Source organism: Oenanthe melanoleuca, chromosome 5 (genome assembly GCF_029582105.1).
Source record: "Oenanthe melanoleuca isolate GR-GAL-2019-014 chromosome 5, OMel1.0, whole genome shotgun sequence".
NCBI lineage: Eukaryota > Metazoa > Chordata > Aves > Passeriformes > Muscicapidae > Oenanthe > Oenanthe melanoleuca.
This window is the reverse complement of record NC_079339.1, coordinates 55,969,005-55,993,289: the sequence shown is the minus strand read 5'-3', so window position 1 is coordinate 55,993,289 and position 24,285 is coordinate 55,969,005. Positions and strand designations below refer to the sequence as shown.

General features: G+C 50.1%; 1 protein-coding gene across 1 annotated transcript in view; it reads left to right on the top strand.

Annotated features, from left to right (window-relative positions):
- DAAM1 (dishevelled associated activator of morphogenesis 1) overlaps nt 1-21,749 on the top strand; it is an 85,278-nt gene extending 63,529 nt beyond the window's left edge. Inside the window, exons 17-26 of the mRNA XM_056493067.1 lie at nt 4,860-4,963; nt 9,814-9,898; nt 10,659-10,765; nt 12,474-12,562; nt 12,918-13,086; nt 13,807-13,914; nt 16,276-16,336; nt 16,931-17,062; nt 18,224-18,394; nt 18,925-21,749. Of these exons, the coding sequence (XP_056349042.1) occupies nt 4,860-4,963; nt 9,814-9,898; nt 10,659-10,765; nt 12,474-12,562; nt 12,918-13,086; nt 13,807-13,914; nt 16,276-16,336; nt 16,931-17,062; nt 18,224-18,394; nt 18,925-19,134 (1,236 nt within the window). The 3' untranslated portion in view covers nt 19,135-21,749. The remainder of the gene's footprint in view (nt 1-4,859; nt 4,964-9,813; nt 9,899-10,658; nt 10,766-12,473; nt 12,563-12,917; nt 13,087-13,806; nt 13,915-16,275; nt 16,337-16,930; nt 17,063-18,223; nt 18,395-18,924) is intronic.
- Nucleotides 21,750-24,285: the final 2,536 nt, after the last annotated feature.

Genomic DNA, 24,285 nt, shown 5'->3' with positions numbered 1-24,285 from the left:
CCTCTCTGGCCAAGAAGGACTAAGTTTTACCCACATCTACCATGGGTGGGTCTCTTCTTTTATTTTTGTAGTGAGCCAAGAGCAAAATGTGAGCTTTGAACAAATATCCCAAACCAAAATAATGTCATTGCAGGCAAAAGTCTCTGCTTTTTAATGTCCTGCTCAAGCACTATAGCCCCAGTTTGGAAAGCATCAAAGCACATGAAGAAAATTAGACACTTATTTTACCCCAGGCAGGATGAAAATAGACAAAAGCAATGAGTGTTTCAAGAAGGCAGGAGAAAAAGCAAGGAGAGAGGCTGAAAAAGGATGTTCAGCTGCTGAACAGCTGGCTGTGTTCCTGGGAGGAGAGAGCACCTTGTCTCCTTTGTGCCAGGCTCAGTCAGAGGAACAGTGCTGGGAAGGAGAGAACCAAACCCATAAGCTCATTAGGCAGTGTGAGAGTTTAATCTGTTCCAGAGGCTAATTGAGGGAAAAATCAGGGTGGATTAGAGCAGGGCAAATATCAAGAGTAACCCAGCAGAGGTAGGTGCTGCCTGCCCCAGTGTTTTGGGAATAGGTGACCACAGCAATTCTGGTTCCCCTCACATTTTTGGAGCTTGACTCATGCCTGCTGGAGGGCACGTCTGAGGACAAGGAGTGGAAATGGAAGAGAAGCAAGAATAGAAACCTGAGTGTCAGCAGGATGGTTTGCCCTCAGGCTTGCCTGCCCCAGCCCATGAGTCACCTGGTGTGATTGGGATCATTGCCAGGCAGGAATTTAAAAATAATTTGGCTTGGCTGAGGTCTGGCTGGGTGAAGTGGCTGGTTAGGTTTGGGGCCAGGAGGAGCAGGGAGATGGTGCAAGAAGAGCTGGGCTTACACCCCAGGTGGGATGAGGACCAAAAGGGAGCTGAATGTAGGAGCCAGGGACTGGCAGAAGATGCAGATGGGGAAAAAAAAAGGCAAAATCCCATCTGTGAGATGCTGCTGGGGCTGGAGCTGCCCTTGGGGACGTGATGCACAAGTTCCTTGTGGTTCATTTGGTGTGAGTGGAGCCATGGGACACACTTCCCTGGGCCTGAGGGGTGTGTCTGTCTAGCTGGCAGTGCCCAGGGTGCTCCCAGTGTTACTCCCAGGATGGAGAGGGGGTGCCTGGCCCTGCAGCAGTGTGGGGTCAGATGTGCTCCCTGAGCTCAGGAGAAGGGGAGGTGTTCAGGCTGGATGGGGCTCTGAGCAGCCTGGCTGAGTGGAATGTTCCCTGCCCATGGCAGGGGGTTGGACTGGAGGATCCTCACAGTCCCTGCAGCTCAGCCATTCTGTGGTTCTGTAAGACATGCAAACCACTGTGTACTGGTGGGGGGCTGGGGGAGTGAACAGCCTGTCCCTGAGGCACAGTGAGCTAATAATGGTTTAACAACTCCAGCAAAACTTGGTTTCTGTCACGAAGAAGCAGGGGACCAGCAGGGCTTTCTCCTCCCTGTGCCCTGTCTTGAGGCACTTGCTCAGTGGTGATGCCTGTCACTGTCCTGAGTCACAGTATCCCCAGGACATCAGGGGCTGCCTGCCTGCCATGCCCCCAGACAAACCCCCAGATGGTCAGGTGGTGCATCCCTTGGCAGTGCCCCAGCAGGATTTGGGGACAGCAGAGGTGTGTGCAGTGCACAGAGCTCTCTGACCCCCCAGGTGCTGCTCTGGGGCTGCCTTTGCTGGGATTTGTCTGGTTTTGTTGCCAGAGTGACTGGGAATCCCTGAGTGCTGCACAGACACGAGGCTTAACCATGTACTTAATTTTAAGCATCCCTTTAAATGCTTTTCCCACATCACAGGCTGGGATGTAAATGCAGGCTATTAAGTGAGCTCTGCAGCTTTTGGGAAAGGCCTTTCCATGTGGGGAGGACAGGAACCCTCTGGGCTTACAGCATCCCTGCCTCACAGTGCTTGAAGCTGTTAGGAGAGCCTGTGTCCTCCCAGCTGAGCCTGGGCAGATGTCCCTGTCCCCAGAGAACATCTCAGCCCTGCAGCTGTTCAGAATACCAGCATTTACATGGGTTTTTGGCTGTGGCAGGAGAACTGGCAGTAGCTGTGTAAGGGTGTGCATGTAGGGGTGGAGAAAGGCAAGTCCAGCACAAGCAGGGCTTAAACTACAGAGGGGTTTGTGCCTCTGTCAGGGATGCCTTGAGTCCTCATGGTGTTGATGAGTAGCAGTGACACAGGCAGGGCAGTCCTGGCAGGTCCTGCAGCAGTGAGTGATGTAAAAGAGTCAGGGCCAAGTGGAAAAAATATGTGTTGTTGAACCAGGGGCTTAGCAGTGAGCTGGGAAAGAATTCATCTCCCAAAAAAGGATGAAGGAAGTAAAGCCTGCAGCTCCTCTGAGCAAGGGAGAGTGACCTGCCCAGGGGCCAGGGGCAGCAGGGCTGGGAATTGTTTGTGGGGATGGTGACAGCACATTCAAAGCACATTTAAGGCTGCTCCTCCTTACACCATGCTGCAGCAGAGGCTGGATCACAGTTCCTGGGAGGGAAAGGGGCAGGGGGGAGGCTGGTTTGAGGCAGAGAGGGAGATTTTTGTAGTGAACCTTTTCTCTGCCTTAATGCATGAGGAACCCTTCCTCTCCTAGAGCAGGGGCTGCAAAGAAAACCAGCACATTCTTCTCCCTCTCCAGCAGTGTGAGCATCGTGGGGCAGGTCTGAGGGCTGAAGTGGAAGGGAGAGCTTCTAATTAAAGATACTCATTGCAGCTTGTGTATGCTTCTCCACAAAGGAGACTGCTGGGAAGAGACTGATCAGTGCAACACTGATCTTTAGCCTTGTAGCCACAAGACAAGATCAGCACAGCTCAGCCAAAGGGAGGAGGAAGGAAAACTCCTCTGAGTGTGTGTGTGGTGCCAGCTTTACTGCACCTGCCTCCAGTGTGGTGCATCACTCCAGGGGGAGCCCAGCAGCACAGCCAGGTCCTGGGAGGGGCATGGTGCTGGTGAGCACTGGGGTGGCACTTGGCCAGGCTGCTGGGCCCTGGAGAAGCAGGGAGGAGGAGGAGGAGGAGGAGCAGAGCTCGAGGGAAGCGTGTTGCTGTGGTAAATGGTAAAGTTCTGCTGCAGCCAGATTTGCTCCAGGATGCTCCTCTCGTTATTTCCACTTAAAAGCCCTGTTTTTCCTGGCAGTCCCATTGGCATTTCAGTCCCTCAGATGTGCAAGAACCAGCAATTTTCCTCCTGGCACGGCAGGCTGAGCAGTGCTGTGCCTTTGGGCCACAGCAGGGCTTGGCCAGCATCCTCCCACCTCATCCCTGTCCCCTCCTCACCTCTGTGCACAGTGTACCTCAGCCTGATCCATTCATGCAGCCTCCTCTTCCATGTGCTCTCCCCTTCTGCACCTCCTGGAGCCCACATTTTCACCTGCAGCCCCCCTGGTTCAGCACTGGCACCCCCAAGTGCCTACATGCTGCCATCCCCCCATATTGCACGTTTCCCTTGTCTGTGCCTCTGTTCCCTCTGGTTTTGCTGAGATCACTGAACTGCATGTGTTTTTACTGCCTTTTTCCATGCTTCTGCTATGGCTGTAGGACTTCTTTGTGAATGGTAGCTCCAGACAGGTAAGTCAGCACCTGCAGGAGTGTGATGTGGGCAGGGTGAGCTGGGGACAGGGACATGGGGACACGTGGCTGCTCCTGAGGGGGTCAATGTGTGACAAACGGGGTTGGGTCAGAGCAGAGATGACCAGAAGGAGCAGCTTGAAAGTTGATGCTGGGGAGGCTGGTAAGGCAGAACCCACCCTCCCTGCTGTCTGGCCTGAGGTCAAAGCCACTGTCTGAGACCAGGAGCTGGATTTTTAGATGCAGCTGAACACAGAGAAGCTCCTAGCCCTGAGCAGTTTTCATTTTCAAAGGATGGAAATAAACCCGTGGGCTGAAGCTCTCTGCTTGGTCAGAGCTGGGAGGGCACATGAGAGGGGCAGCTGGTGCTGGGTGACCTGGGGCTCATTTACCACCACCTGCCTTTCTCCTCACTTCTCATATCTCTATATTTTCTTCATTACAAGAAAATTAGTAAAGAAATGGTGATTTCAGTGCTCAGTTTCACTTGCAGTGGACATGTGCCAGGTCTCCTATGCTCATGGACATTTATTGTGGATCTATAACATTCAGGACCTTGCAGCTCCAGATTGTGTTCCTTCCAGAAGGATTGAATAGCCAGCTTTTAATTGATTAACCTTACTAAAATATGCAATATGGTAAATTAAAACCTGGGGCAGCATGAACTCCTCGGGCAGCCCTGCAAAGCTGCTGTTATGTAGATCTGCCCATTTGCCCACAACCACAATATTGTTACTCATCTGAAGGTAAGATGTTTAAGCCAGTTAGGAGATAGAGGTGCTTATGCCACACCAATTCCTGCTTTCAGATCCCTTCTTTTGGGAGGATTTCACTGAAAAAGCTGCTGGTTGTTTTTGCAAGGCTGTATTGGTTATCTGGCTCAGGAGGACTGATGAATGAAGGGTGATCACAGATGTTTGGAGCAGGGGTGAGGAACAGGAGAGATGCTGAGTGCAGCAGCCCATAATGAAATATTCCATGTGAGGGTTTAATGAATATCACAAGTATGTATGCTAAGAAAGCCCCCCTTTATTTATTCAGCAGTGCCTGTGTGTTTGCAGATTTTTAAATCTTGCCTGTCTGAGAAAATATTTACATTTCCAACCAGTGGCTTCAAAGGCAGCTCTGGTTATGAAATGAGTTACTGTGTTTGCTTCCAGGCGAGGGGTTTTACATTCCTGATTAATGGGGGCCCTCTGTGTGTCACCCTGCTGTGTGCTGGGAGTGCTGGATGTCCTTGCTGCCCCGTGGCTCTGCTCCAGGCTCCTCTTCTTGTTCTCTCCTAGAAGGAAGATGCCATCGATGACACTTTGAGTTCCCGGCACAAAGTCAAGGAGCTTTCAGTCATAGACGGCCGGAGAGCTCAGAACTGCAACATCCTCCTCTCCAGGTATGGCTGGTGCCCTCTGGGGACTGGGGGGATCTTAGTGCCCTGCCCTGGGCTGCCCTGGGTGTGCTCCTCATCCCTGCAGGGGCTTGGTGACAGCAGCCAGTGCAGCAGGAGAGCCAGTGACACCTGAGCCCAGCTATAGCCTTACATCCTCATGGTGGGGTGACCCTGGGGGGTGCAATTAACTGGCCATTAATTGGGTCCCTGGAAAGCCCCTGAGGGGCTGGAATACCCAGTGTGCTTTCACAGGAGGTGGAAGGGGGTTGATTTCACCTCTTATCTTTCTCAGCCTGGGTTTTGTTTGCTCCTTTCTGGTGGTTGAAGAGGGTTTCTCTGTTCTGGGTGTCAGTAATTCAGCCAGGACCTTGCTGCCCACATCTGAATTTTGGGAAGGGGATGTTCCCCTCTTAAAGCTGCCCTGCTGCTCTGGCAGCCTCCCTCACACCCCTCACCAGGCAGGCTCAGCACTGCTACCAGCAATTTAATCTGATCTCCAAATGGCTGCCAAAATTACCAGAATTATTCAGGTAAACTACACCAGTAAGACTGAGTACTGACAAAAGGGAAACCAGGTTGTGGTGATCTGAAAGGATGAGCCATCAGTGTAGCTGCTTGGAAAAAAAAAATACCCAAAGAGCAGCAGAAAATGCCACTTGTTTCTGACTCACCCAGCAAAAAAAAAAAAATCCAGCATCAGTAAAATTTAAAAATATTCACTCTGCTGTCTGGAGGCACAGAAGTGTGTGCCACCCAGGACTGGCCAGGATGTAGCAGCATCTCTGGTGGCTTGGGTTTGCAGCTGAATTTGGTGCTTTCCCAGACTGTGGGTTCTGTCTGATTCTTCCAAGTGGAGATGGTGCCTTGTCTGGGCAGCCCAGCTGATTTCCTTCCCTGGAAAGCTTGGATAGGCTGAAGTCTGCAAAAAAAACCCCTCTGGGTGGGTAACTCAGCCCCTGGTGCTTCTCCCAGGGGTGGCTGGCAGCCTGTGGGCAGCGAGAGCATTTGGGGGTAAAACTGCCCTGGCTGGGCTGGCTCTTCTCTGGGCTGCTTCTGGGGATTTTCCTGCTTCCTAGCAGTCCAAATAAAAAAGGCTGATGATGAAAGCAGAGTTTAAAGCAGCAGGCAAATGAGTATGTCTGTGGCAGGCAGCTATTAGCAAGTAAAACGATGGGATTTGGGGCACCGGCTGCTCCCGGCACACGTAGGCCAGTGGGTTTAGGTGTGATTCAGCCAGAGGTTTAAGGGAATATTGGGAAGTTAGGCACACAAATAGCTCCTTCAGTGGGAAGGGGAGAGACCCAAGCACTCAGCTTCAAAGGCATCTTGCACCTCTTGCTGAGTGAAGGTCTCAATTTCATCTCGCCAGCAAACCTTTCTCTTCCCTGAAAGCAATGGCTGGAAACGAATTGCCAGTCACTGATCCCACAAAAAGGGCAGGATGGATGCCTGCCTGCCTTTCCCTGAGGGCCAGTTCCTAGGGGAGAAGCAGGATCAGACTTGCCCTGCAAGGTGGTCCTCAGGCCACCTATATGGCTTTCCCAGGCACATCCTCATGCAGGGATGAGTGGCTTTGAAGTTGCAGTGACTTGCATCAGATGATGCTTTGGAAGTGCTTTGGAGTTCACCCCTTGGTGAACTACAGTTGAGCTTCTCTCCCCAAAATCCCTTTGGGTGATTTGATGCCAAGTGCCTCAGAGGTGGATAAAGCCCAAGCATCCTTTTAGTATCAGGTCCAGCTGCAGCAGAAACCCTTTTTCCTCTGCCCATCCAGAGCTGGGCAGAGCAGTGGGTCCCTGGTCCCAGTGTTCCAAAGGGACTGGTCTGGCAGCTGGGCTGCTGCTGTCCCACCTGGCTTGCATGGCCACCACGGGGCTGAGCAGACTTTCACATGCAAAAAGCTTTTCAGGCTTGGCCCCTGATTTAGCCCAGACATTTGTGAGCTCACCAGGCATTGTCTGGCTCACAGCGTGGAAAGATTACAGCCAGTGAGATACTTTATCTCTCTCTGTAGATTTATTTTTTTGCCTGTTTCCCTTGCTTTGGGAGAAATTACTGTGCAGTGAGATCACTGGATTTTCCTCCAGCTTGTAATGCAGCACAAGAATATTTTTAACACTTGCTTTTTTCCTTCTGTTTTTTTGGAGAATGCTTTGCTGATGTCAGTGTCTCCCTCAGTGAACCCACCATGTCCTTGCCTTTGCTCCCTCTCTATGGGTGTGTATGCATGGATGTGTATTTTTAGCCCTGCATTCTCCCAGATGCAAATCCACCATCAAATCTCCATCATTTTCTGGCTGTGCCAGCAGTGAATGGCTCGTTTGATTCCTCTCTCCCAGCGAGGTGACATGAGGGGCTTGTTTTTTTTTTTTTTATAATTTTTTTTCCTCTGAAATGAATGTGGCTTTTCAGGGAGGGCGCGTCCCTTTCCCGGCGGAATTTGTTTTTCCCCTTCACACTTCCCACGTCGTCCCCGGGCTGTGACAAAGCTGTCACCTCCCATCTCGGGGCTGCTGCCTCTAAATCCCTGTGACAGCCAGTGCTGTGACCCTGCTCCTCCCAGACGGCTGGCCCTCGGCAGCTGCTGCCAACAATGATAATTATTGTGGTTATAGATAAGCTTCCAGCTTGCTCTGGCCCCTTTCCCATCACATTGTCTGAGAAGCTGTTTTCTTCTGGCGCCCTGTGCTTGCTCTCTGCTGAGGCAGGGGCAGGCTCTTGTTCTTGGCACGGGCTTCTGATGATTCCTGAGAAAAGTTTTGGTTTTTTTTTTTTTTTTGTCCAGCCTCTTTATTTTTAAATGCATTTTTGTTATTTACTTTGCTTTTAATGAGTAATGGTTTTTAAAGTCACCCTCATCTTCTCCTACCCTCCTGGAGATGATGATGGTACTTCAGGTGTTCACTATGGATTGGCAGTAGCTGCCTGCCCACCCCCTTCTCCCAGGAGCATTTTTGCCTCCCAGGGATCCCCAAATTCCCAGATCTGGGCAGTGTCTGCTTTTCATCAGGGTGGAGACTGGTTTGGTGGTCTGAGCATTCCTGTTTCTGCTTGGGTGTAAAGGTTCTCCTGCAGTTTCCTCTCCCACCTCAGATCATGTCCCACCCTGGCCACTGCCACTGTGAGGGACAGGTAGGGTGATCCCAGATGTGGCTGCTTGTTACTGCAAGCAGCAGAGGGGATATTTTCCAAGGATTCTGGATTTGTTCTTGGCCACTGCTCAGTGCAATCTTTGAGCCTCCTCCCCTGGCTGAGGTCGATTTTAATTCACTCCTTAATTACCAGACCCTCTCTAGGGTGCTCCCTTGAGGAGGAGGTGGGAGAGGATTGAGTGCAGGATGAGAAGCATGGGCTCATAAGGAATGAAGATTCACTGGTCTGTAAGTGCACCTGTCTCAATAAAGCTAATCCTTCACTTCCAGTCTTGAGCAAAATATTCCAAGCCAAACCTAGCCCTTGCTACCCTGGCCTTAGGGACCAGCACCCTTCCTGTATCAGCTTTAGCTTCCAAAAGCCAGCTCCACAGTCTCAGTCTGCTCCCTGAGGAGACCTGGGGGTGAAAAACACCCTCCTTGTTTAATTACTGAGTGATCAACTCAGCTCCTGATCTGCTTTTTGATCTGCTGATCAGGTTCACTTCCAAGGTTTCACATCCTGCTGTAGGGTGTGTTTCTGGTTTCAGCTCATTCCTTTGAGCCACATGCAGTGTTTCAGCATCCCTTGGCAGCACTGATCACCGATACTGGGGTTCCTCAGACAAGTCTTTTCAACCCTGTGGTTTTCCCCTGCGTGCAAGAACAGGGAATTGCATTTTTTAAACTGGATCTGTTGCAATGGCTTTGACCATGACTGCACGCTGGGTGAGAGAGGATGTAGGTAATGGAGCTGCAGGAGTTTCTGGGCTTCCCCTTTATTTAGATTATTTTATAGACCACAACACAAAGAATACGTGTGGTTTTGCAATCAAAGTCCTTGCAGGGAGCGGTTCCTTGCAGTCAAATTAAACTGTAATTAATGGCTGCTCTAGCCCAGGAGGAGCTGAGGGCATCTTTCCATCTCCCTGTTGCCTCAGCTCATTGTGGGCTGCTGGCAGAAAGATCCCTGCCAGGGAAGCCCAGCCTGGTGGTGCTCGCTGTGACACAGTGGTCTGTGGTTTTGGAAATGTCCAATTTGAGGCTGCATTTCAATTCCTGTTAGGTGAAGCAGAGGAAGAAAAAGGTGGAGGAGAGGCTGGTTTCCAGCTTCTTACACTTCCAAGAGCATTGAACCCCCACCCCTCCAAAGAAAACCAAACTGATGGGTTTCCTGGGGTGCTGAACATTCACTTGTCCAATTTTTCAATTTATTTCTCATTTTTTCCTAGAGGAAGATTCCAACTGAAGGTAGTCAGGAAAAGTGGGAGAGACAATGTTTAAATCCAAGAACAGCAGTGGGAATTGGCCAGACTTTCCTTGAGGGTTGTGGCAGTGGGTTCAGGGCAGTGCAGAGCTGCACTCCTGAGCCTGGGCTGGGCTCTGTTGCCAGTGGGAATGTAACCCCAGTGGCCCTGTGGCCTTTGGGGGTGCTGAAACTGCAGGAGCAGAATTGATATGGGCAGGAGTTTCATCTGAAAGTTGGATATTTAATGTGCTGCTTACAATCCCTACATAAAGCACTATAAAACAGGAATCAGGGAATGGCAGCTGTGGTGTGAGGAGAGGGAATTGGTTTGACCCTGTTTGCAGCAGGGCCAGGACTGCTCAGGGCTGTGCTGAGCCTACCACATTTCTCACACATCCTCCTTCATAACATGCTGGGTAGAGCTGTTTGTGATGCTGGGCTGGGAATAATTCTCCTTTTCCTCCACCTCCCAGGCTGAAACTCTCAAATGAGGAGATCAAACGAGCGATTCTGACGATGGATGAGCAGGAGGACCTCCCAAAAGACATGCTGGAACAGGTGGGCAACATGTCTCATGCTCCTTGGTGGTTGCCACAGTGAGACAACACTGCAAAGTGCTTGGGACCAAAGTGCAGCTTTGAGTGTGCTGGTTCCCAAATTATTTACCAGCCACATGCTGAAAACCACCCAGGTGGGCTGGAGCAGCAGGAAAGCAGCTTGGTTGTGGCATCAGTGCTGGGAGAAGCACGGCCCCCATGTGCCATTCCTGTCCCCAGGTCTGCCCTGGGACCCCAAGGTGGGACCATTTCCCCTTTTCGTGGCTGCAGCTTGAGGTTTGTGCTCAGTGGTGGTTTATTTTTAAAAGATTAGGCAGTGTTTGTGCAGTCCTCCAAAGGGGAATCCCATTTTCACCCCCTCTGAATCCCTTGGGAAGCATATTATTGACCTGTCCTTAAGGCTGAGCTGGTAATTGCACTTTGAGCAGAGATGTGGGAGGATTCATTGCACACAATTTCCATCTGCTAGTAAGTAGAGCTGCAGCAAATGGGAGTCCCTGACTGACATCTCCTCTGGCAGAGCTGATGTTGAAACCTCCTTGGAGCAGACTTAATTCATTTGTTGTAAAAGCTGAGTGATGGCAGGGCAGATGGAGTAATGTGGGGAAGTCACAGGCACAGCAATAACACTGATTTCACAGGTGCCTTGAGGTCACAGGACATGCTGAAAAGGTGTTAGACTCAAGGAAATAAATCACTTTTTTAACTCCTGAAAAAGCATGCATGGGCCTGATGTCCAGTGCTGTGCTTTCTGTGCTCAGCTGCTGAAGTTTGTTCCTGAGAAGGGTGACATTGACCTGCTGGAGGAGCACAAGCACGAGCTGGACCGCATGGCCAAGGCTGACCGCTTCCTCTTCGAAATGAGCAGGTCAGTGCCCAGGGACACACTTGGCCAGTGCCTGCACAGGCTGATGGGGGGTGGCTGTTTCATGGAGCCTGCCTGGGAAATAAGCCTTTCTTACTGTTTTTCACATCAAGAAATGAGTGGGTCAAGCAGACAGGAGAGCAAGCAAGGTGCTCCAAATGATAAGGATCATTTGTGATGCTCTGGTCCTAAAATCAGGGTTGTGTTCCCACACAAGCAGCAGCTGGACAGAGCCAGGGGAGAGGCATGGGGAGATGGATTTTGTGGTGCTTCTGGGTTGATGGTTGGACTAGATGATCTTGAGGGTCTCTTTGAACCTTGATGATTCTGAGATTCTGTACTCTAACCTGGTCAAGGGGGAGGTGTCCCTACGAGCTGAGGGGTTGCAACTTTCAGCCCCTTCCAGGCCAAACCATTCTGTTATTCATTGTGGGAAATTCTATTAAAATGGTAGCACAGTGCTCCTTTCCCTTTCAGCCTTACGAATATTCAAGCCTGATGTATGTACATTTTGTGTAGAATGAGTCCCACTCCTCACCTGAGGATTGATTCATCTCCGGGGCTCCTGAGACTCTATGAGACTGAAAGGAAATGTCATTTTTTCCTGCTCCTGGTAGCAATCATTTAAAACTTAGGAGTCTTCAGGGATGAATAAACTTATCTACTCCTTGCACATCCTCTAGAGGTGCAGGGTTAAAATCTTGAAGCTTCTTATTTAAATTGAACTGAGCATTGAGCTCTTAGAATTTCTTAGCTGAACTTCAAGCCAGTCACTTGTTGGCAAGGTCAGCGAGTTTTACAATTGGAGACTGCACTGGGAGATGAAAAATAGAAATGCTCCCCAAGAAATGCAGTGATGAGCACTGTGGTGATGTGCTGTGTAGTTGCTGAGTGTCAAAGGCAGGCAGGAGGGAGCTGGGAAGTTCAGACCTGAGCCCTCAAGGCTCAGTGACACTCAGAGTTAGATTTTTTATCACAGGTCACCTTTCTTCTTCACAGACTCTCACCCAAGTGTTGCTCCCATGCCTTCATCCTTTGGAAGGCACAATGTGCTAGTGTAAATGTTTTTGATTTCCAGCACAGCTTTTTAATTTTTGCCTTGTGCTCTGTAACCAAGTATGATGTCTTTGTCACCTCTGATTAGTACAACAGCGTGTCCTGTGAGTCCTTGGTGCAAGTGACTCAAATCAGACTGCCATGTGCATACAAGTGAGATCTTGGTTAGCATAAACACAGCTGACATGAAAAGAGCCATCACTGACTTGCCCAGGAAAAGGACTTTCCAGCCCAGTCCATCATTCTGATGGTCAGAAGGCCCAGTTTCATTAGTTCTGGTTGTAGGTGAGCCTCTCTCCAGCTGCAGCTCATCACAAAGCCTTGGGGAGCCCTGACCTCATCAGCACCTTTGCTTAGGAGTGGTTGTGAAAGAACTGTTTGTTCATACCAACAGGGTGTAGAACCCACTTGTTGAACCTGCTGAGTTAAGGGGATAGGCTTAAGCATGTGCTTAAGAACCCACGGGGATCCACCCCAGGACAGCTGGAGCTTCAGTTGTCTTTTTTTCCCATCCCAGCACAGTTTCAGGGAGAAAAGGGGTCATTATTCTTTAATCACTCTGGCTCAAGTGTGCTTTGTAAGCACAGCTGTGAGCAGTGGAGAGCTCTGCCTGGAGCAGGGAAAGCTCAGCCTGCACCTCCTCTCTCTTTTCCAGGATAAACCATTATCAGCAAAGGCTGCAGTCCCTCTACTTCAAGAAGAAGTTTGCAGAGAGAGTTGCAGAGGTCAAGCCCAAGGTGGAAGGCAAGTGACCCAACCTGCTAAGGGACTGTGTGCCAGCACAGGGATCACTCCCGGGAAAAGCATCCTCTGTGCCAGGATGAGCCTGGTCCATATGGAACTGGCAGGGGGGAAGGGAAGGGAAGGGAAGGGAAGGGAAGGGAAGGGAAGGGAAGGGAAGGGAAGGGAAGGGAAGGGAAGGGAAGGGAAGGGAAGGGAAGGGAAGGGAAGGGAAGGGAAGGGAAGGGAAGGGAAGGGAAGGGAAGGGAAGGGAAGGGAAGGGAAGGGAAGGGGTTGGTGGTCACTCTTTGGGGCTGCTGAAGGGGTTGCTGGTGGGCTGTTGTGGCAGGGGGTCATGTCCCACCTCCTCTGCTTTCAGCCATCCGTGCTGGCTCCAAGGCAGTGCTGCAGAGCAGCAGCCTCCAGCAGCTCCTGGAGGTGGTCCTGGCCTTTGGGAACTACATGAACAAGGGCCAGAGGGGCAATGCCTTCGGGTTTAAGATCTCCAGCCTCAACAAGATTGCAGACACCAAGTCCAGCATTGACAAGTGAGCAGTTCCTGCCCTTCTCCTTGGTAGCATCCATGGGCCCCAGGGGTGCTGGGGGAATGCAGGGGTCATTAGCATTACCTCTGGGACATGGGTAGGTGGGAGCAGTCCCCTCCTCCTGCTGCCCCATTTGGCACATCCAGTGATGTGAGTGTGCATTTTTTTAAGCAGGACAGCTTTCAAGGGAAGCCAAGCTGCAGATCAGCACAGTGATTGATGGGGCCTTTCCTTCCTGGGCTGGCTACACTGCAGCCAAGGCTGATTGGGAGGTCATCTTCCAAATGCTTTTTAAACTCCTTGAAGATGCCAAGAGCCAGAGAAATTGTTTCCAGGGGCTTTTCTCCACAGGAGCTCCATCTGCCACTCTCCCATGCTGATGCCTGGTTTGCTCTGCCCTGCTGAGCTCTGTTCACAGAGCAAGAGTAGCTGGGTCAGGTCTCATACCTGCCTCATCCATCAGTAAAGACAGTGGAAGACAAGAGCAATGACACTCCAGTCAGCTCCCCTGGGTTCCTGCTGTGGAGATCCCTTGCTTGCAGGGACCAGGCTGCTCTGCCCTGTAGCTGTGCATGGGACAGACCCACCCCATGTCCCCAGACAGGCATCAAGCAGCATCCTTGCAGAAACAGTTCATTACTGGGGCTGGGATTTAACCAGGGCTTTTGTCTGAACAGTGAGCTCCCCAAGATGCTGCACACTGACCTCTCTGCTCCTCTCTAGGAACATCACCCTGCTGCACTATCTCATCACTGTTGTGGAGAAGAAATACCCCAAGGTGCTCCACCTGCACGAGGAGCTGCGGGACATCCCGCAGGCAGCCAAAGTCAAGTAAGCAGGGCTTGAGGTGGCACTTGGGCAGCACTGGCAGCACCTCTCCCCTCAGTTCAGCCTGCTTCTCCTTGTCACCTCACCCCAGCTCACCCTCCTGCCAGGTCCTGGCTGCTGGGCTGTGTCCCTGCCGTGGCCACGCTGGCCCAGAGCAGCAAACATCACCTGGCAGCTTTAAATCACAGCCCTTGCAGCAAAGGCTCTAAACTTCTGAGCTTGGGGGAGGAGAGCTGCTTGGAGCAGCCGCTTCCTGCTGTTATCTCACCACAAAAGCATTTAATTAATTTCTAATGTGCATTAAGTAATCTGGGAGGAAGCGGTTGCGCTGTGGCTGCAGATAAAGGGCAGCTGTTTATCTTCACGTGCCAGGGAGGCTCTGCCTGCAGCACAGGCAGGACCAGGCAGCTTTGTCAGGGACTCACCTGCATCCAGGTCCTGCCTGCCCCTTGTTGTACCAACATGGAGTTTGTGGGGTTTGCTACCAGATTTCTAACCCTGCCCTGTGGGGAACAGGCTGCCCCAGTTCAGCAAAGCCCTTAAACACAGCCTGAACCTTTGACTTCAGGAGCAATCTGCTGTTGCCCTGCAAAGCCCTCAAGTATGTGCTGCAGTACCTCTGAAATCAACGAGGCTCTGTTTTGGTTTTAAACTCCAGCAGGAGCTTATGGCCTTTGATGCTTCAGGGATGTGAGCACGTTTCTGCAGTCACCTGTGTCAGCTGTGGACATGAAAAGGGGCTGAAACTGCACCTCCTTAGACAGGGTGCAGTTAGAACAGTTACCCAGAGAAGCTGTGGATGTCCCCTCCCTGGAAGTGTTCCAGGCCAGGTTGGGGCTTGGAGCAGCCTGGGGTAGTGGAAGGTGTCGTGTGGCAGCAGGGTTGGAACTGGATGGGCTTTGAGGCTCTTCCAACCCAAACCATTCCATGTGCTGGGAAATACACATGGAGTTTACAGTGGCTCAAGGGTCTTACAGGCTTCAAAGGTCTCTTGTAGCAGTGGTGGGTTCCCAGGGAAAATGTGTACTGGGCAAAACATATATAAAATGTAAAATAATCATCAGCCATTGGGGTTGAGCACAGTGACAGGACAAATCTTGGCGTGCAGGGAAGAGTGTTCTGCCTGGAACAGGCTCCCCCAGGACAGCAGTCACAGCACCAAACCTGACAGAGCTTCAGAAGCACTTGGACAATGCTCCCAGGCACAGGGTGGATTCTTGGGGCTGTCCTGTGCAGGGCCAGGAGATGCATTTGGAGACCCTTGTCAGACTCTTCCAGCCCAGGATATTCCATGGTTCTGTGGGTGTGTGGTGCTCAGTTTTAGCTCAGCTGAGGGCATGGCTGAGCAGGGCATGCTCCATGCCCCTGCAGACTCTGGCTTTCCCATGCTCCAGATGTGCAGCTGTTGCACAGACACACGTATGGGAAAGAAAACTCCTGCACAGGGGGTTTCTTGACCCCCCTAAACTTTATCATTTCGCTCTGAACTGGACACCATATGTAACACTTGGGTTTGGTCCAATCCAGAGCAAAACCAAGATTGGAAAACCCTGAATTCCCCCCAGTCCTGCAGCTGTGAAGCAGAAATTGCCTCCTCTGTCAGTCCCACTCCTGGTAATGAACTGCTGGAGCACAGGGCTCCCAAAACTGCATTTTCCCAGACTAAACCTGCCAGGAATGCTTGCCCCATGACCCAGCATCAGCATTTCCAGGGACCCCAGCCCTCTGACAGACACCCCTGGAAAGGCATCAAGCCTGTGGTCACTGAGGCTTTGTGAGAAAGCTTCCCCTCAGACATGGTGGTAGAAACCCATAAGCACTTGAATTTGAAGCTCATCAGGGGCTTGAGCCTTGTGTAAACAAAGCCAGAGCCAGACGTGGTGATTTATTTTTATTTCTCTATATTTGGGCTGTCTCCCTTTGTGGAAGCCTGGCTGCTCCTTGGAAGGATGCTTTGCCTGGTGTTCACCCATCCGTGGTACCCTGAAAAACTGTCCTCTGTGCACTGGGACAATGATCCCATCTGCTGCTGGACCTGGAGAGGAATCTGTGCCCTCTCCTGAGCCATCCTTTTGCTTGGAGAGGGCTGGAGGCTGCTGATCTTGCTAAACCTGCACAGTCCCCTTGATTAAAAATACAGAAAAGGGCTTTGCTTTGAAACAAGCAGCTGCAGCCACTTTCAGACAGTCCCAGCTTAGGGCCTGTCAGCCTGATTTGCTGCTTGACACAACACTGATGTGCAAAAAGGAGGCAGTGTGGGCAGGGTTGGGGTCTTTTCAGTGGGAAAACCATGGTCAAGTTCATTGGAGAGCTGTAGATTTTGCTGGGAAAAGCTAAAAATTAACATCCTGCTATTTCCAACAGCATGACCGAGCTGGAGAAAGAAATAAACACTCTGAGAAGCGGCCTGAGAGCAGTGGAAACTGTAAGTATTATTTAAATCAAGTACAGTCCAGCCTGGCTCCCAGCAGCACTGCATCCCTCCTTGGGGAGGCAGGCCAGGCAGCTCCCAGTGAAGCTGCTTTTATCTCACATCCTGGAGATGTGTTTGCCTCTCCTTCCTGCCCTGCACGTGTCCTCTCAGGGCTGTTTGGCACTGAAGTTCCCATGTGTGTGTTCAGGCACACTCCTGGTTATGTCCAGTACATCAGGGGAGGCAGGGTAAGCCTAGTGGTGATGCCCAAGGAGAACCTGTGATGTGCAGAGGAGTCTTGCCTTGGCTGGAAAACCACTGAGGGTTGGGGAGCACTGCAGCACAGCTGGAGTGGTGATGAAATGGTGGAGGTGTCCCAAAGGACTCACTGTCTTGCTGAATAATCCTGCTTCCATAAGCTTTCCTGCAGGATTTGGCTTAAAAGCTTACTTCAGTGTAATCAGGGTGCAGTGCATGGCAGGGGCAGCAGCAGTGGTGGTGCTGGCAGAACCCCTGGCACTGATTCAGCCACACTCCCAATGTTCTGTCCCTCATCAGACAGGGCCTGACCAGATTTACCTTTTTTTTTTCTTTTTCCCCCCAAAGGAGTTGGACTTCCAGAAGTCTCAGGTTCAGCAAGCAGGTGACAAGTTTGTGTCTGTGGTCAGCCAGTTCATCACACTGGCCAGCTTCAGCTTCTCAGATGTCGAGGATCTCCTGACAGAAGCAAAAGAGCTGGTAAGGCTCTTTGCTTTTTAAACACATGTCCAGATTCAAGTTGTGTTCCTGTTTTCTCTTAGGAAAGAAACATTTATAAACTTTGTATCACATGAGGAGAGCATTTTCAGCCTTCCCTCCCCCAACAGAATCTCTTGTAACATGGCATAGAATTGTAATATCTTGATTAAAATCAGCAAGATTAACCTCAATTATATTGACTTATATAGTGGCACTTCTCAGATTCCTCCCTGCATCTTGAAGTGTTAAGTCTCTTAAGTAAACAAAGAAATAAAAATGCACTAAATGTCTTTTGAAGAGCCTGGGGCACCCCTGCAAATAAAACTAAATCATACAGGCAGGCTTTAAAAATGTTCCTCTTGGTCTACCCTGCAATATCAAAGCAACTAATAAATTTGTTGGTGCTTTGATTTTGTTTTTCTTTTCTTTTAAGCATGCTTATCTCCAGAATGTGCCTTCACAATTTTAACAAACTTGCTCTGCACAAAGAGTCTCCTTCAGACTGGAAGTGAGAACAAAGAGTGTCAGTCCCAAGGACACCCCGGGGGCTGCTTGGGGACCAGGACACTTTTTGGCAGATTGTGGATGTCCTGTCCTGACCTTTGCTATGGCCTCATTCAACTCCCTCACACTAATGGTGTGCAAACAGCACAAGAGCCTGGAAAACTCCCTATTTCCCTGCCCAGGGCTGTGCCTGAGCCTGGGCAGAAATCTCTTTCAGAAGTTTCACCAACACATTTGGTTTCAATAGCAGAGCATGTGGCAATGATAAATAATACCCCAAAAATACTTCAAAGAAAAACTTAAAAGTGCAAGTTTCCCTTCCCCTGCCGTGTTTACTATTAGTTTTATGTCTTCAGTCCCACAATATTTTGCTTCCTTGTTTTTACTGCTGCTTAGTTAATAAAGTGGAGCTGGGGCAGGGGAGGCTCAGCAGACCCAGAGGCAAGATGGGGAGAGGGGGCTTGATAGTGATCCAGGTCTTGCAGGGCAGCAGGTAACACATCAAGTGATTTATTTCAGGTTTAAATCAAGGCTTGATGAGGCAAAGCCCTGCTGTGTGCTGTGGCTGCTGGAAGTGTTTCACTCTGCTCCATCAGGTTGAAAGTTTCACCAGTGGATTTATCCAAGACTGATGCACCCCTGTCTTCTCTCTTCCAGTTTTCCAAGGCTGTGAAGCACTTTGGAGAAGACACAGACAAAATGCAGCCTGACGAATTCTTTGGCATCTTTGACCAGTTCCTTCAAGCTGTGACCGAGGCCAAGCAGGAGAACGAGAACATGAGGAAGAGGAAGGAGGAGGAGGAGCGCAGGGCACGCATGGAGGCACAGGTGAGCACACACCAGCAAGTCTGGCAGCACCCCCAGGACACTTGGGAGTGGCAGCCGTGTCCTGATGTCCCCATGGTGGCACAGGGAGCACTGAAAACTGGGAAGGGTCTTCTGGTGGTGTTAGACCCAATGGCTTTTCACTTTTGATTACTTGATTAATGGAGTTGGTGAGGCCTTGAGGCTGAAATGGGCAGCAGAGCTGGTGCTGTCAGCTGCTGTGACCCTCAGCCCATGGCTTGTATCACAGAATTTCAGAGTCATAGAATGGTTTGGCTTGGAAGTGCCCTAGTTCTAGTTCCAGCCCCCTCACTGTGGGCTTGGACACCTTCCACTAGACAAGGCTGCTCCAGGCCGTGCCCAGCCTGGCCTTGGAGCACTTCCAGGGATGTGGTCTGTCAACAGCCCTGCCAGCTCTCACGTGCTGAGCACTGGGGTGGGAAACCACGCTCGTTCCATGAGTTTGGTGATCACCACACCAGGTGGTGTCAGGCACCCCCCAGTGTGAGGCTGAGATCCCGCTCTCCCTGCAGCTGAAGGAGCAGCGGGAGCGCGAGCGCAAGGCCAGGAAGGCGAAGGAGACGGGCGAGGAGAGCGGCGAGTTCGATGACCTGGTGTCGGCGCTGCGCTCGGGGGAGGTGTTCGACAAGGACCTGACCAAGCTGAAGCGCAACCGCAAGCGCATCACCAGCCAGCTGGCGGAGAGCGGCCGCGAGAGGCCCGTCACCAAGCTCAACTTCTAGACACAGACAGGCCTAAGGGTCAGTTGCTGAAGTGGCTGTGGGTTTGGGGTTGTTCCTTCAGTTCCCAGTGACACTGCCTCGCGATTGGAACAGTGGCACGCTCCTTGTCCCCGCGGGCGAGTGCACGTGTGTATATACCGTGTATATAGTCGGGTGGGGTGTGGAGGGAGGTGCTCCATGCTGGTGAGTGCCAGCACCGCCTCCTCCCCGCTCCACAAAGTAGTTCTCCCCATGCACAAGCACAATGCCGCGTCCTGGAGCAAGAGAGGAGCCAAGCCCAAGCCGCCGGTTGTCCCCAGGGTCCCAGAGCCGACGGGGAAGCTGCCTCGTGCTGCCCTCCTGCTCAGAACCCCCCGGGCCATGGCAGGGGACGCCTTGCACACAGGCCGAGCGGTTTAAAGAAGAAAAGGAAGAAAAAAAAAAAAGCAAAGTTGACTGAACTTGAATGCGTTGTCTGTCTGTCTGTTTGTTTGTTTTCTCTCATTGTGACCGTTCTGAGGAACTCGCCGGGCCCCGAGCTCGGCGCCGCGGGCGCTCCCGGCGATGCTCTTCCCGTCATCCTTGGGAAACGCTCGTTTTCCTCCTGCTGCCACCTTGCTAAAGGACAAACTTGACCCCAAAGTGCTTCTTGCTGTAACGCCACACTGATGTATTTATACTTTGCAACGTTTTCTGGCCCAGGACGGTGGGAAAGGTTCGGTTCTCGGAGGAGACGAAGAGCATAAACTTTTGCGTTGTAACTTTTTGTTCTTGCTTTCTGTTCAATGGGACAAACTGTATCCTCTGTCAAGGTGGGTCAGGACCAAAGGTCCCTGAAATACAAAGGGGTTGGGGTAAAACCCACCAGCTTTCACCTGCCTTCTTTTCCTTTTTCTTTCTCGGACACACAGAAGCAGCGATGCCAAGAAACACTCGTCTCTTAGCCAGGTCCTTTTTTGACTGGTTTGCTGTTCATTGTCATTGCAAATTTGTAAGCAGAACTACCTGTCAAATGTCAGTCCAAAAAATGAAAAAGACAAAAAAAAAAAAAAAACAATAATAAAAGTAATTCAGAGCTCTCAGGGAGTAATAATTTAAGGGTTTAGAAAATTAAGAATTGGAGAATAAAAAATAACCACCATTAACATATTAACATTTCTATTCTTAAATTATGCTGAGTATATAGAGGACTGTTACTTTTTACTTTTATTTATTTGTGGTATGTTTTTTAAGAAAGCAAAACAAAACCTTTTTATACCACCAATACTTTTGTGATCTCTTTTTTTTTGTTTGTTTGTTCTTTTTCCTGTGGAGAGATGAGTTTGTCCCTGTTGCACTAGATATTAACACTATTTGAAATAAGGTTGGTTGTTCTCTTTTTTTTTGTCAGATAATCGGTATTACTGGTGGGGTATGGGATGTCAGTTAACAATATGTACTGTATAGCAAAAGTGCTGTTTAAACTAATTTGTATTAAAAAAAAAAAAAAAAAAAAGGTTCTAAGCACCTGGAGGCCACGGGGTCTGTGTGCTGAGTGAAAGCTGTGAAATCTCTCTCAAAGCAGAGTTGTCAAGAGCTGTGGTTTTACCATTTGTTCTTTTCTTCATTGCAACGTTTAACGCACTGTAGATTTAAAAAAAAAAAGAAAAAGAAAAAAAAAGACTTTCTGAGTAGCATTTAAAGCAGTAATAAATAAAGCAGGTAAGTGCAAAAATAAAGTCCAGCACCTCATATCCAAGCAGCTGCAAAACCTGCAGATTATGTTCAAAGGTGGAGTTAAGCACTTTGCTTTAAGAAGGAGGGGGAAATAAAGACAAAAGGTAATGATAATACTATTCCTTAACTAAAGTGCCTCTATTTATATTTTTTATTTATGGCTGAAAAAAATGGGGCTGATACAATTGAGGGAATGGACTATGGGGGGAATTGAAAATATATAAAATAAGAAGGAAAAAAAAAGGTTTTAAAAAAAAAGAAAAGTTTGGCTTCTGATGGTTTAAGGAATGGTTGGTCACACGTGTTTAATTGGACAGGTGGTGGGGGTCAGAAAGGGTGATCTCCTCCTGGGGTCCCTGGCTGCCAGCACCCACTCCTGCCTCTGCAACCCCAGTGCCACATCAGGACCTTTCCTGACAGATTTCCTCTTGCCCTTCCAAACCTCTTGGGTTGTTGTTTTGTTTTTTTTTTTATTGTTTTACAACAGCCTGATTATAAGGCTGACTTTGCCATTTCTTTGTTTTCTTTAAAAAAAAAATAGAAAAAAGAAAAAATATTATATCTCTATAAATAAGTACAAAGGCTGTGTGCAGGTAATTCCATGTGCCATTGTCGAAAACTACTTTTAGATTGGTGCTGGTGTAAGTAGCCACTCTTTTCTCTTGGGTGTGTATTTTAAAGATGATTTTTTTTTTTTTAATAATGCCAAAAACAAAACAAAACAAAAAAAAAACTCCATAATAATTTGTAAACGAAAGTTTATGTCTTGGACCTTATTAGCTTCGTAGTGACTAAGGTAGTCTGTTAGGTGCAAGGATGTTAGTAGCTGTAGCTAGTGGGAAATGCTGTGTATTGTTATGAGACTGTACATTTTCTAAGATGGCAATATGCAATAAAGCAAAACGATTTCGGTGAGTGTACACGGCAGAGGCGTGAGTTATTTTTTAGGGGAAAAGAATGGGATAATTAGGAATTGAGGCAGTTGTTGGAAAAGAGGCTCTCTGAGGGTTGCTTTTTTTCAGGTGTGTTTGCAGGCATTTCTGGGCTCAGGTGATAACCCCTTCACCCTTCCCCTGAGTGATGGGTTTTAGGAGGTTTTTCCACCCTGCTGGGTTTAAGGCAGGTGGGTTTTTTTCACCCTCCAGGATTGCAGCACCCACATTGTCACCCACATGTGGGTTCTGAAATGCCTCCCAGTTGGTGAACCTGTTCATTTCTCCTTGTTTTGTTGTTGCTGATTCCTGTTCCCACCTTGGTGGGATTTTTTCCAAAAGCCCACTGGGGCTTTTCCAGGATGCTGCATTGAGGCAGCAGCCAGTTTTGCAGTATGGGATTGGATCCTGTCCTTTTTTCCAGGAGAGGTGCTGGCCACTGTGCCTCTAGCAAGCCTAGCTAGTGATGTTTCCCTGGCAGTAGCCCAAACCCCTCCTGGCTTATTCCTGCTCACCTTTTCCTTTCCCACACACCTTTCCATCAAGACTTTTTTTTCCAGTGCTCTTGAGTGATTTTTGCAGCACCCAAAGACACCCCCAGGCCCCACTGCCTGTGCCAGTGGGAGCATCTGCATTGTGCTCTGACCCCATGGGCTTCCCATTTTGGACTGGGGCTGGCAGGGAGCACAGATTCCATCACCACCCTGGCAGCTGTGGGCTGGTGATGCCATGGGAAAGCAGCCCAGGGCTGTGTGGTGACAGGACCCAAGGAAAACAGGAATGGCTTCAGCTCCTCTTCCCATCATAAATCCCCGTGTCCCCAGCATAGGGCTGGTCTGGGTTTGTCCATAAATAGATGTGAACAAGCTGGCCAAACCCCACAAACCAATGAGGACCTGAAATTCTGGTTTATGGCAGATTGCAGGTTTCCTGGACCATGCCATTGTGTGATGGTCCCCAGGATGGGGGCAGGGTGGCTGTGGGAGATGTGAGTGAGGTCAGGACAGCTTTTTATTCAACCAAGATACTTGATGGGAATAAATATCCTAGTAACTTTGAAGCTTCCTCGACTTCAAACCCTTCCACACGGCTGGTTTAGTAGCATCTATTGTTTAAGAATGAAAATTTCAGATACAATATTTGTCATCCCAGAGGAAAGGGGACCAGGGTGGGCACTGTGCTGGACTGGCACACCTGTGCTGGGTGAGCCCATGTCCACTGATGTCCTGGCTGTCTGGCTTTTCACCTGGAAAAGGCTCCTGTGCCCCAGATCCTGGCAGTTCCCTGCAGTTCCAGCCATGAGCTGTGCTGGATGATCCCAACCTGCCCAGACCTGCTGGTGCCAGGGAAGCTGCTGGGCACGGCTCTCCTGGAGGGATTGTCCCATGGGGCCACCCGGGTTGGTGGCACCAAACCTGCTGAGCCAGCCCTGGCTGTGCTCTGCTCCAGCCCAGCAGCTTTCCCTGCTGCCACAGGCTGGGGTGACTGGGAGCAGTGTTGGGTGGCACCTCCTGCACTCAGCCTGTTCCCCCTGGAAAAGATGAGTCAAGGGCTTGTGGCAATGGTCTGATGCAGCATTGCATGCAAAGCTCAGCTCAGCAAGTAGGGCAGGCATGGCTGGATGGGGAGACACACCTGGCTCCCATCCCTCTGGCAGGAGCTGCTGGACTTCTGGACTATTTATTTCACCCCAAAGAAAGGGGACAGTGGGCCCAATGGGCCTGTCAGAATTTGATATCCCTGCTGGAGGCCCTTGGGAAAGGGTGAGCAAAGCAGGGATGTTGCCAGTTCTGCTCCCACCTGTGCTGTGGGACTTGTCCCCACTGCCACTGTCCCCGTGGCACACCTCAAGCAGATGCTCTGGGGTAAAACTGCACTTTGCCATCATCACACAGCCTGATCAAATCTGCTGGACTGCCACAGGAACAGGCACAAGCAACTGGGAGAGCTGGAGGTGGGCTCAGTCTGGAGAAAAGGAGGTTCAGGTGGGACCTTCTCACTCTCTACAACACCCAGACAGGATGGTGGAGCCAGGTCGGGTTGAACTCCCAGGTAACAAACAGCAGGACAAGAGAAAACAGCCTCAAGTTACACCAGGGCAGGTTTAGATTGGATATTAGAGAAAGGTTCTTTGTCCAAAGAGTTACCAAACATTGGAACAGGCTGCTCAGGGCAGTGGTGGAGTCACCATACCTGGAGGTATCTAAAAGCCATGTAGATACTGCACCTGGGGACATGTTAATGGTGAGACTGGCAGTGCTGGGGGAATGGTTGGATTCAATGACCTTAGAGATCTTTTCCAATCCAAATGATTCTGTGATTCCAAACAATTCTATGATTCTATGATCCTCAACAATTCTAGGATTCTATGATTCCCAGCTCCAATAAAAGCTGGTTATTTCACCAGCCTGTGCTTTGGGTGAACACACTCTTTGAGTTTTGCTTCTGGGGGAGACAGGAGAGGCCAAGAGGACACAAAGGATGCAGGAGGGTAAGGATGAGTCCCATCTCTACTCCATCTCCT